Below are 13,051 nucleotides of genomic sequence, written 5' to 3'. Positions count from 1 at the left end.
CAAATTTTTATAGTGACCGTTAGTTTCCTACTGACGAATCCCTTCATTAACATATCCCTGTGAGATGTGGTACCCATACTTTCAAGCTTCAGTTGGCCATTCCTGATAATTTTCAAGTAATAAGACATTACCTATTGCGCTATATCGTTTCTCTTAAATGTACCTGACCTTACGGAGAGCTTCCCTTCCCTGTAGCTCACCGGGAATCTGATCTACAGCATCTTATGGACATGCTGAACTGCTCAACCGACACCGCACACAGACATCGAGCACCCAACAGGATAACTTTGCGGCACCAGAAGAAGACGATCGTGTCAGTCGCCGAAATATTGTGCAAAAATAGAAAAACAGCTCGGCTGAACTTCCGGAAGTACGCCATTAAATTTGTACTATTATTCTATGCATTAACGGTTATGAAAGACTCTTGTTGTCTGCTTAGGAATATTAGGTACATTGTGTTGCTCCTGTTATACCGTATCCTTAATGATGTGGGTGCCCTGTCATAGATTTCTAATTTTCAATAAATGTCATCGAACCGGAACTGGGTTGGGATTCCCATGTGGAAATACATAGAAAGCGATTTCCAGATCCACGTTCCCTAGTCCGAAAAAGAGTGATTTTAGCCATACGTTTCCTTTAATGTTGTGAGTGTACTAAGTCCAAAATAAGTAAAATGGTTCAAATGGCTCTGAGCACTATTTGACTTAACATCTGAGATCATCAGTCCCCTAGAACTTAGAACTACTTAAACCTAACTAGCCTAAGGACATCACACACACCCATTCTCGAGGCAGGATTCGAACCTGCGTCCGTAGCGGTCGCGCGGTTCCAGACTTAAGCGCCTAGAACCTCTCGGCCACACCGGCCGGCAAAATAAGTAAACACAGTGTGGCTTTTGACTAACATGTGGCCGATTGCGAAGTTTGCGTTTCTTAAGCCGAATTCCAGCGAACTGAGACAAAAACATGGGTGAGGGATTCAAAGAAGATGAATGAGAATTCTACTTCTAGCGTATTATCATTTTTTCATCTTTCATGTCCTGCTCATGCTAGCAGGATGGGCTGATGTAGAACTTTGTTCTTTTCAGCCAACTATCCTAACAGACTGGTAGAGGGAAGAGGAAGTCCCTATAAAAAATAACTGAGAGGAAATTTCCAGTTGCTCCAGTCGCCTAATAACCAAGGAAAGCCTCACGAAAACCCTGGTCGGAACTGAAGACTGGAACAATTTTAATTTATTTCTGGGACAATGAACAACAAGACTTATTACAAAATACTGTTTTGTTTACTTTAAACGAATTTGAAATTTATTCTGGTTAAATTCGCTAGTGATCTCCAGTTGGTCATAAGAGTTTCGATCCTTGTTAGGAAAATACTTCACCGTTTACAGCGTTAATGGGAGCAACGAAACATTTCTCCGTTTCGCTTGCAAGAGACTTCAATGAAATTATTCCGTTTATTCCATATGGCAACTTTTCACAAAAGCTATCATTCGACATTATTTCATTGTCTTCGTATCACAAAGCTTTTATGTAGCCTTACTATATTCTGGCAAAGTCGAAACCTTTTTCGTAAGAACAGTAAAGTGTCAGGCTGGAGAAATATCAGATTCGCTGTCTGGATACGCTCAACATAACTACTTAAATTTGATTTCTGATACCTGCGCAAACGCTGTTGGTTTTGGAGACCCACTTCAGAAAAAGATAGTTTGAAAAGTCTTTTCTTTGCAGTGAATGCAGGTGAGAAAAATATTTAGAGATTTTTTCCCAACATTACAGAAAATTGTACGTCCTGCAAAGATTGTTTAAGTGACAGTCATCCTCTGACAAGTTTTAAGCAACAGTTAGAGCCTAACAAAATTACACTCTAAGGGAAACACAATGTATATCTGCTAACAAAGGTTTCCACAAAGTTCTTGACTAATTTAGAACTTATGTAATAATGATTTTTTTAATGATTGTTGACTAAATCTTAAAAAAATTAGTTATCGGAGGTGAAATGAGGATACATAATATTTTATTTATTTGCCATCGTAAGTCATACTGTTGGATAAAAATACGTCATTTTCTGGGACTACCGTCTTTCTTGCGTTTATATCGGTAACCACTACGAAACAATTCCAGGGCTGGGTTTAACCTGCCGATGCCTGGCTGCTGCTTTGACCGGTATAGTGTGACTCTTGACGTCATACAACTGCACACTAAGAACAGAACACTGACAATATTTATTTTGGCTCCATATTATATGTTGCGCTGTGGGTTGTGGTAGGGGTCTGGCCTGTGACGTAACCCGACGCTAGGTTTGGTTGAAAGGTGACTGACTGAACTGATGAAGCCAACGTATATGATGCCATGAGAATAATTCTAATTCTAGTTACGAAGCTTGTTTTAAGGATGTTCGGTTTAGATGATGGTTTATGTTCGCCATTTTGATGACGTCATGGGGCAAAGCAGATGGCTATACTGACAGGTTTATTTCCCAAAACTAAGGTAATGATACAGGAAGCAGATGAAGAAGCTGGATGACAAATCATTAAATCTGAACAAGATACTCTTGAAGAGGTAGAAGGATTTTGCTAAAAAAATAATAAAGGAACTTTGTAATTGGTTAGCATTTAGCCGTATTTACTAATGAATATGCAGTGTGAATGTAAAATGATTCTTTCTGCTTCGCTGTAATTATTCAACTAGCAACTAATAAAACAACTAAGGCGTAGAACAGATAAATGTCGCAGATGTAGAAAATACACACAACCAAGGACAAACAAAGGCTCTCTATAAAAAGTGTTACAAAACAAAAAATAGAAACGTCGAGACCAGAATAATTTGTCTGAAGCGTAGAGCCGTATGGTTGCAAAACTTCGAAAATTGTAAGTCAGCTCAGAAATGAAATGATGTGGAGAGTTCGAAATTTTGTGTACAAGGAGAAAATTGAGGAGATAGATTGATCGAGTGAGAGATGAAAACATCTTTCAGCGAGTCGGTGACAAAATTGTGACTAATGAAATACATAATGAATCGAAGACAGGGAATAGCTGGGCCCATTTTACAACATGAGTAGTTGATGAAACTGTAGTTATGGAGATGGTGGAAATCTACAGATGACTGGATAAGACAGTTTATACTGCGGAATGCAGCAGCACTGTTAATACTGAGAACATAGCTGGTAAGTGGTAGGTATATTTATTCATTTATTTACACGTCTAGTTTCTTAGGACCAAATTGAGGAGCAAATCTCCAAGACCATGGAACGCGTCAGTACATGTAATTACAACATAAAGTGATAACAGAGAAAATAAAATGTTTGTGAACCCGAAAAAAGTCAAGCTGTAAGTTTAAGTAATCTCGATCAACAATGTAGCATAGGAATCAGCTTAATTTTTCAAGGAACTCCTCGGCAGAATAGAATGAGTGACCCTTGAGGCAATTCTTCAGTTTCGATTTGAAAGAGAGTGGATTACTGCTAATATTTTTGTGTTCTTGTGGTAGCTTATTGAAAATGGATGCAGCAGCATACTGCACACCTTTCTGCAGAAGAGCCAAGGAAGTGCGATCCAAATGCAGATCAGATTTCTGCTTAGTTTTAACTGAGTGAAAGCTACTAATTCTTGGGAATAAGCTGATATTGTTAACAAGAAACGACAGTAAAGAATATAGACACACATCAAATGAAGTTTTGCGTCACCCCAGTTCCCAGAACCCCTGAAGATAGACGTTGGCCGGGCGCGGTGGCCTTGCGGTTCTAGGCGCTGCAGTCCGGAACCGCGGGACTGCTACGGTTACAGGTTCGAATCCTGCCTCGGACATGGATGAGTGTAATGTCCTTAGGTTAGTTAGGTTTAAGTAGTTCTAAGCTCTAGGGGACTGATGCCCTGATGTTAAGTCCCATAGTTCTCAGAGCCATTTGAACCATTTTTGATAGACGTTGGCTATAATATTGTATTACAGACACAGTCCCTTTACTGTTCAGAGATGTCACTAAAGTCATCCAAAGATGAACCCAACAGTGCACGAGAAGCACCTATTAGACGGAGCGACTCCGGCAGCCGATCACTTCCAGTCATTATCCAGGAAGGAGGTACATGGCTCGTGTTGTCTGTAGTTCAACGATGCCTAGACGGTCAGTACCGCGTTTCGATCACGTCCACATTGTTACTTTGTGTCAGGAAGGGCTCTCAACAAGGGAAGTGTCCAGGCGTCTCAGTGTGAACCAAAGAGATATTGTTCGGACACGGTGGAGATACGAGAGACAGCAACTATCGAAGACATGGCTCGCCCAGGCCGCCCAAGGGCTGCTACTGCAGCGGAAGACCACTACCTAAGGATTATAGGTGGGAGGAACCCTGAAAGCAACTCTACCATCTTGAATAATGCTTTTCGTGCAGCCAGAGGACGTCGTGTTATGACTAAAACTGTGCGCAATAGGCTGCATGCTGCGCAACTTCATTACCGACGTCCATGGCGAGGTCCATCTTTGCAACCACGAAACCATGGAGGGCTATACAGATGGGCCCAACAACATACCGAGTGGACCGCTCAGGAATGGCATCACGTTCTCTTCACCGATGAGTGTCGCATATGCCTTCAACCAGACAATCGTGTTTGGGGACAACCTGGTCAGGCTGAACGCCTTAGACACACTGTCGAGCGAGTGCAGCAAGGTGGAGGTTCCATTCTGTTTTGGAGTGGCATTATATGAGGCCGACGTACGCCGCTGGTGGTCATGGAAGGCGCCATAACCGCTGTACGATACAGATGCCGTCAGCGCAACCATATCGGCAGCGTACTGGCGAGGCGTTCGTCTTCATGAACGACTATTCGCGCCCCCATCGTTCACATCTTGTGAATGACTTCCTTCAGGATAACGACTTCGCTCGACTAGACTGGCTAGCGTGTTATCCAGACATGAACACTATCAAATATGCCTGGCATGGAATGAAAAGGGCTGTTTTTGGACGACGTGACCCATCAACCACTCTGAGGGATCTACGCCAAATCGCCGGTGAGGAGTGGGGTTATTTGGGCCAACAGTGCCTTGGTGAACTTGTGGATAGTATGCCATGACGAATACAGGCATGCATCAATGCAAGAGGAAATGCTACTAGGTGTTAGAGGTACTGGTGTGTACAGCAATCTGGACCAACACCTCTGAAGGTCTGGTTGCATGGTGGTACAACATGCAATGTGTGGTTTTCATGAGCAATAAAAAGGGCGGAAATGATGTTTATGTTGATCTCTATTCCAATTTTTCTGTACATGTTCCGGAATTCAACCCAGGTGGTGAAAAATTTCTTTGAATGTGTGTATATTGAGGGGGCAATGTCAGAATACTCAGAGTACTGAACAGGGGTCCACTAGAGGTTTGCGAACTTAACACCAATTATTAACCGAACTGCCCGTTTCTGAGACAAATTTCCCATGAGAGTGGGAAGAGTTACCCCAAAATATAATACCATATGATATGAGTGAATGAAAATAAACAAAATAGACTAATTTTTTGTCGTTCGAATAGTAAAACTAGCAGCATTAAGTCTTTGAACAAGATCCTGTACCTGGGCTTTCCACGACATTTTACTATCTATCTGAACACCTAAATATTTGAAATTTCACTGATCATATGCCTATTCCGTGAAATTAAAACGTCAGGTTTTGTTCAAGCGTGTGTTAGAAACCGTAAAAACAAAGTCTTACTGTGATTTAGCGTTAGTTCATTTACTACAAGCCATGAATGTATGTCATGAACAGCACTATTTGAAACAGAGCCAATGTTTCACACAACATCGTTTGCTACCAAGATAGTGTCATCAGGAAACAGAAGTACTTTAGAATTACCAGTAATGCTAGAGGGCATATCGTTTATATAAATAAAGGAGTGGACCCAACACTGATGCCTGGGGCGCCCATTTGACAGTGCCCCACTCAGACCCCACATCACAGTCCTTCTCAACACTGTGAATAATAACTTTTTGCTATCTGTTGCTAAAGTAAGAGATCAACTAATTGTGAGCTGATCCCCATATTCCACAATGGTGCAACTTCTGGAGCAATATTTTGTGATCAACACAATCATACGCCTTGTTAAACCAAAAAGTTGCCTAGTGTTTGAAACATTTTGTTTAATCACCCAGTACCTCACAGAGAAAAGAGAATATAGCATTTTCAATTATTAAACCACTTCTAAAGCCGAACTGTACATTTGATAGTAAATTTAGTGATGTAAAATGATCAATTATCCTCACATATACAGCTTTTCCAATTACTTTAGCAAACAATTATGGCATAGAATTAATTCTAAAATTGTCTACATTATCCCTTTCTCCCTTTTATAAAGCGGCTTTACTACTCAGCACTTTAATCGTTCAGAAAACTGACCATTCTTACAGAAAAAATTAAAAATATGGCTAAGTACGGGGCTAACATGTGCAACACATTACTTTAATATTCTGCTAGGCACTCCATCATATCCACGAGACTCCGTGGTCTTCAGTGATTTAATTATTGACTCAATCTCCCCTTGTCTGTATCACAGAGGAGTATTTCAGACTTCAATCTCAGAAAGGCATTTTCCAAGAGTGTTTTACGATACCCTGTAGAAAGTAAGTTTTATTTAATTCATCAGCAATTCTCAGAAAATGATTGTTAAATGCTGTGCAAATATATGACTTATCAGTGACAGAAACTTTTTTACTACGAACTGACTTTATATCGTCGACCTTGTGCTGCTGACCAGACACCTCCTTCATAACCGACCATTTGGTTTTAATTTTATCCTTGAATTAGCTATTCTATTTGCGTACCAGACACTCTTTGCCTTCCTAATAACATTTTAAAGCACCGTACAATACTGTTTGTAATAGGCTACTGTAGCTTGATTGTGACTGCTTCTAACATTTCGGTATAATTTCCGCTTTGTTCCACATGATATCCTTATCCCACTAGTCAGCGAGCCAGGTTGCCTTTTACTGCTAGTACCATGTTTAGAGCGTTCCAATGGAAAGCAACTCTCAAAGAACTTGAGAAATGTGTTAAGGAAAGCATTATATTTGTCATGTGTGTTATCGGCACTATAAACATCCTGCTTTTCTTGTTCCTTAACGAGGTTTGAAAAATTCTCTATTGCCGTTGGATTAGCTTTCCTACATAGACTGAAATTATATGTAACATTTGTTTGAGCACAAAGGCCTTTTAGTGTCAAATTTTGTGCATCATGGTCTGCAAGACCATTCACCCTTTTAGTAACAGAATGCCCATCAAGTAATGAAGAATGAATAAAAATATTGTCTATGGCCGTGGATCAAACCGTCCTTAGAGGTGATGAGCGAAAACAACAAAATAACATCTACTCGTATAACTTACAAGAAATAGAATGACAAATAACGGGAGAAAAATAAACGAAATTTATTTGCCCCAAAGAGCCAAGTGGTCCATTAAGCCTCCATTAAGGCCCCTATACATGCACCAATTTATCGACCGACCGGTTTCCTGGCAGCCTACACGCATCCCCACCGATTGCACTTGGCGATTAATTCGCCATCCTATTGTTTGAAGTTCAGAGAGTTCATTTTCTACGGAATCCCGATTTGTTTTACAAACGAGGGTTTGCCTTAGCTGTTTTAGAGGTAATAAGGCCAAAAAAGACCAGAGCGAGCTGTAAGCAAAGAAATGGCTAATGCAAGGAAAGAAATACACCCATGTTCCGTTACAGAACTTAAACAGCTGAGCCGATGATTTTAATAATTGTCTAAGAACGGGTGAATCATGCATTTCGGAGCTTCTGTACTTCATCAAACCTTTCTTAACGAAAATGAATACAGTCATGAGAGAGGCTGTAAGCTGCAAGGAGAGGCTGTTAGCCACATTACGATTTGTAGCCACTGGTAGGAGTTAAGAGGGCCTGAAATTCAGTGCTGCTGTATCTCCACAAATATTAACTAAAAATATTCCTGAAACCCGTGAAACATGATAGTTGTATGAGAACATATATCATAGTAAAGCAAAATACGTTCGTGTATTTAACATAAAACGATGGCCTGTAATTTTAAGAAACTCATTTTCGATTCGAAGACATAGTACACAAGGAGGTGGCGCACATCAAGTAACACTTATACAAGAAATGAAACATTTAGGAAATTTCAGAAATGTAAAAAAAAATCCCACGCTTTGCTCTTCATAGCAGAGGGCTTGGCTAGTCTTTTTTGTTTTTAACACTTAACAAGGAAGCAAGTATGTTTTATAAATTAAAGTCCATTGAATTTCGATATTTCGGTTTTTAGATATCATTTCCTGAAAGCATCGGAAATAAGAAACACAGAACGTAAGTAAGTGCCAAAGTGCCATATGGATTCGTTACAAAATGAGGAAAATGATTCACTTCTTTCGTCTATTTTGCTTTCTCGCACTACGTGTTCCACAAACATATGCAGTCTTTAAATTTCTTTAGAAACTCTGTTTAAAGTTTCGTCCGCCTCATGTCACGTATATTAGAACAGCATTTAATCCCGCGCACAGTGACGAAAGCCTAACTTTTGTCGGGTGGTTTCCACTACAGCGCTACACACGGCAGTTTGTTGGGAGGAATATGGTGGGTCTCTTTTTTATCTTATTTTGTTCTATATTGTTCGTTGGATTTGTTCGTGGCGGACGTCCGATGACATTCGTTCAGGTTGTTCGTTGTTCCGTTCACTAAGATGGTTGCTAAACCCTCGTCGGTCGGTCAACACGCTTACCTACGTCTAATTTGTCGGTCGATCGGTTGGTCCGTGTGTAGGGCCCTTTAATGTGTGTCGGATTAAAATGGAACGACTGGGAAGAGCTACTGATCGAAACGCTAGAAAAACAAAGGATTTTTACGCTCTTTCCAACTTACCTTTCGTAGACAGGGTCCGCCGTCTGTTGCTCCGTCGTTTTAGATGGGGTAGCATTGCAGGTTGCAGCTTCGACAGCGCAGACATCGGCAGAGGTGCACCGATTGCCGCCAGATAACGCGATTGTGTTAACGAGCGGTAGTACCATCATGTGCAGCGAGGTGTATGGAGCGCCTGCTTCCTGTACGTGGCAACTCGAAGGGTACTGAACTGTACAGTAAGTGCCAAGGCCGGAGCGAAACTGGCGGCCTCGTCTGAAGGAACGGCGAACCTGCTTGCCTGTCGGCGTCGGTCGCCGAGCTGACACGTGGGAAAATGCAGTCATGTCGTGGCTGTAAACTGTTTGTTACCGCAGCAAAATTTTATGGCTGCTGACAATAACTACAATATATTATCAGTGTTCCTTTCTCTTTCTTCACTAGCAATTGTAATGAAGTATTCAGCGGTTCTTGCCGTACCGCTGCCTGTAAAAGAATCATTCAAAAGGTCCTTGGTCGTTCTAAGTATGCGCTGCTCTCTATCCGAGCTCTTCTCCTATTCCTTCGCTTACACCGATCTTTCTTCCAAACCCGTGACCGAGACACATACACACACGCCACCGGCAATTACAAAGACACATCAGAATTGTGAAACACGCAAAGAAACGCCTAGTTTAGCGCCAAACACGCACGAGCCTCAACACCACACTATCCACAAACTATTCCAAACACTGGAAAGTCTTTCACCGTCTTAATGGCTACAACCGTGCTCGCTCCTACCCTCTCCATTACCCGACAATCTAAACAAAGTCAATTACTTTGCATCCTATTTACCTGACATCCATGATGACCTCCACATCGGTTACTCCTTATTCCCAATAGTCCATGAGTGCACGAAAACGTCTCTCCTACCTTTTGCTCCTAGCCTCCAGTACCTAGATAACATACGACTCACGGAGCTTAAAACTCAAGTTACGACAAAAGACATTAAACAGGTAACCCCCCCCCCCCAAAAAAAAAAATGATACACCGCTCACAACATTACCTACGAACACCTCAACAATGGACCCCTCCTGAACCATAAAAAATCATTCGAATCTTAAGTTTCCTCAACCCTAAAAAATCTGCCAGAGATACTTCCTAGATCAGCCTCACCTCAGCAGTGTTTAGCAACGTCTTCGAGTTTATGCTCTCCCGATGCATTCATTAACACCTAAACTAACTTCTAACCTTTCTTGTTAACTAATGCGGTTTCCGTCCCAACTCCTCTTCCGATGACTGTAACTTACCGGTCTCCTATCCCACCGTAGTAACAACCGCAAATCCACCATTTTTATTCCTTAATCTAGTAAACCTTGTGGCCATGTATGGAATTCCAGTCCCAGCGCAAAATCTGTACACCCCAGTTAATTATGTCTTCCTTATCGCATCCTTTCTATCCAGCAGCCCTTCCTATGTCGCCACCAACGCCAGCTCTGTACCTTCCAATCCAGTGCAGGTATGCTTCATAGGTTTGTCTCATCTCTCCTATATATCCCATACACAGCCGATATGGCTAAGCCACTTCCTCCTGCCCATCTGCGGGTCTTGTCACGGTCCGCGGGGCTCCCCCCGTCGGAGATTCGAGTCCTCCCTCAGGCACGGATGTGTCAGTCGTACTTAGCGTAAGTTAGTTTAATTTACATTAAGTAGTGTGTAAGCTTAGGGACCGATGACCTCGGCGGGTTTGGTCCCATTAGACCTTACCACAAATTTCCAATTTTCCTGCCCATCTACTGTAGTATTTGAAGACACCACCTTCCTATCCCTCTGCCCCACTTTCCAGAAATCCCACGGGTCCCTCCAGATACATCTCAACCAATTCACGTGCCGGTGCAACAAGTGGCTACTTAAAATAAACTCTTCCAAAAGCCAGGCAATAATTACAGGAAGAAGCGCCCACACCTACCGTTCCCCACAACTTTTATCTTACCTTTCGCGACTGTCCTAGTCCATTAACTAACATAATAATCTACATCTACATCTATAATCCGCAGTCACCTTACGATGTGTGTCGGAGACTACTTTGTTCTCCAGTTTTACTTCCCCATTTTCCTGTTTGTCGCGAATGGTTCGCGGGAAGAACGATTGCTGACAGGCCTCCGTGTGGGCTCGAAACTCTCTAATTTTATTCCCATGCTCTTTTCGAGATAAATATGTAGGAGGAAGCAATGTACTGATTGACTCCGCCGGAGTTGACTGAGCACCTCCGTGGCACATTCGCGCTTACTCAGTTAACCTGTAAGAAACATGCTGCTCTTCTTTGGATTTTCTCTGTCACTCCTACATGGTATGCATCCCGTACTGACGAGCAGCGTTCAAGTATTTTCGAACGAGTGTTTTATAAGCTACACTACGGGCTATTAAAATTGCTACTCCAAGAAGAAATACAGATGATAAACGAATATTCATTGGACAAATATATTATACTAGAGCTGACATGTGATTAAATTTTCAAGCAAATTGGGTACATAGATCCTGAGAAATCAGGACCCAGAACAACCACCTCTGACCGTAATAACGGACTTGATACGCCTGGGCACTGAGTCAAACAGAGCTTGGATTGCCTGTACAGGTACAGCTGCCGATGCAGCTTCAGTACGATACCACAGTTCATCAAGAGTAGTGACTGGGGTATTGTGACGAGCCAGTTGCTCGGCCACCACTGACGAGACATTTTCAGTTGGTGAGAGATCTGGAGAATGTGCTGGCCAGGGCAGCAGTCGAACATTTTCTGTATCCAGATAGGCCCGTACAGGACCTGCAATTTGCGGTCGTGCATTACGCTGCTGGAATGTAGGGTTTCGCAGGGATCGAATGAAGGGTAGAGCCACGGGTCATAACACATCTGAAATGTAATGTACATTGTTCAAAGTGCCGTCAATGCGAACAAGAGGTGATCGAGACGTGTAACCAATGACACCCCATACCGTCACGCCGGGTGATACGCCAGTATGGCGATGACGAATACGATGCTTCCAATGTGCGTTCACTGCGATGTCGCCAAACACGGATGCGACAATCATAATGCTGTGAACAGAACCTGGATCAATCCAAAAAAATTCCACTTTAAGTCACTCAGATATTCTATGGAAATAACTTCTTCCACCGAGTGTTTTGCAATCGAGTAATCGCACAACAATGGGTCTCTCTCTATGTATATGTTACATTTTTTCCTGTTGAGGGTCAGTTGTCACCACCTGTATCAAGTGTCGGTCCTCTGCAAGTCTTCCTGCGTTTCGCTGCGATTTGCTAGCACTGCGACTACCCACCATCCGCGAAAAGCCTCTTGAAACATTCGACGTTGTTTACTAGGTCATTTATATATACTGTGAAAAGTTATAGTCCCATAATATTTCTTTGGAACACTCTATGGTTGCTGTTAAGTGTGAAGACTTCTCTCCGTTGGGAACGAAACGCTTTGTCCTCTTTTTTGGAAACTCTTCAGTCCAGTGAGACAGCTGGCCTGATATCCCATACGCTCGTATTGAAGCCAATCCGCGGCAGTGTGGAACTGTATCGAATGCCTTCCATAAGTCAAGGAAGAAGGCATCTATTGCTTTCTGGGCTTCATGGACGAAAAGAGCGAGTCGGGTTTCACACGCCGTAGGTTCATGCAGAGGATTTCTTCGGTCTCCAGAACTGTCATAACAAGCGAGCATAAAACACGTTCCAAATTCTACAAAGACCAACGTCAGAGATATAGGCCTATGGTTTAGAGTGTCTGTTCGAGGACCCTTCTTGTAAATTGGAATGATCTGTGCTCTTTTCCAATTCTTAGGAACGCTTTGCTCCTCCACAAAGATACAGCGCTGGAAGAAGAGGGGCTAATTCGTTCTCATTCTCTGCGTACAATCGTATTCCTATGCCGTCAGGTCCAAGGGCTTTTCCTCTGTTTAACGATTTCAGGTATCTTTTATCCGATGATCACTTATTTCGATCTGTCATTTCGAGGTTCGTGCAACAGTTTAAAGTAGGAACTACAATGAGATTATCGTCAGTTCAGCATTTCGGAAGAAGTCTTTTAGCATTTCGGCACTTTTTGTGTCGTCCTCCGTTCAATTCCATTGTGATCAGAAAGTCTCTGGACAGATGGCTTAGATCTGTATACTGATTTAACTCAAGACCAAGACTCTAAAATACCTCGGAATCTGATCACCTCCTAACAACTA

General features: G+C 42.2%; 1 protein-coding gene across 5 annotated transcripts in view; it reads right to left on the bottom strand.

Annotated features, from left to right (window-relative positions):
- Positions 1-9,195, bottom strand: part of LOC126266875 (proton-coupled amino acid transporter-like protein CG1139) — an 89,668-nt gene extending 80,473 nt beyond the window's left edge. For 2 of the 5 annotated variants that reach the window (XM_049971524.1, XM_049971527.1), the window contains exon 1: positions 8,865-9,097. In XM_049971524.1, the coding sequence (XP_049827481.1) occupies positions 8,865-9,013 (149 nt within the window). In that variant the 5' untranslated portion in view covers positions 9,014-9,097. Of the gene's footprint in view, positions 1-8,864 lie in introns of all 5 variants that reach the window. The other 3 variants (XM_049971523.1, XM_049971525.1, XM_049971526.1) reach the window with 3 other exon arrangements.
- Positions 9,196-13,051: the final 3,856 nt, after the last annotated feature.

The sequence above is a fragment of the Schistocerca gregaria genome, chromosome 4 (assembly GCF_023897955.1).
Source record: "Schistocerca gregaria isolate iqSchGreg1 chromosome 4, iqSchGreg1.2, whole genome shotgun sequence".
Taxonomy (NCBI): Eukaryota; Metazoa; Arthropoda; class Insecta; order Orthoptera; family Acrididae; genus Schistocerca; species Schistocerca gregaria.
Note: the sequence above shows the minus strand (reverse complement) of the source record. Positions and strands in the feature narration are given on the sequence as shown.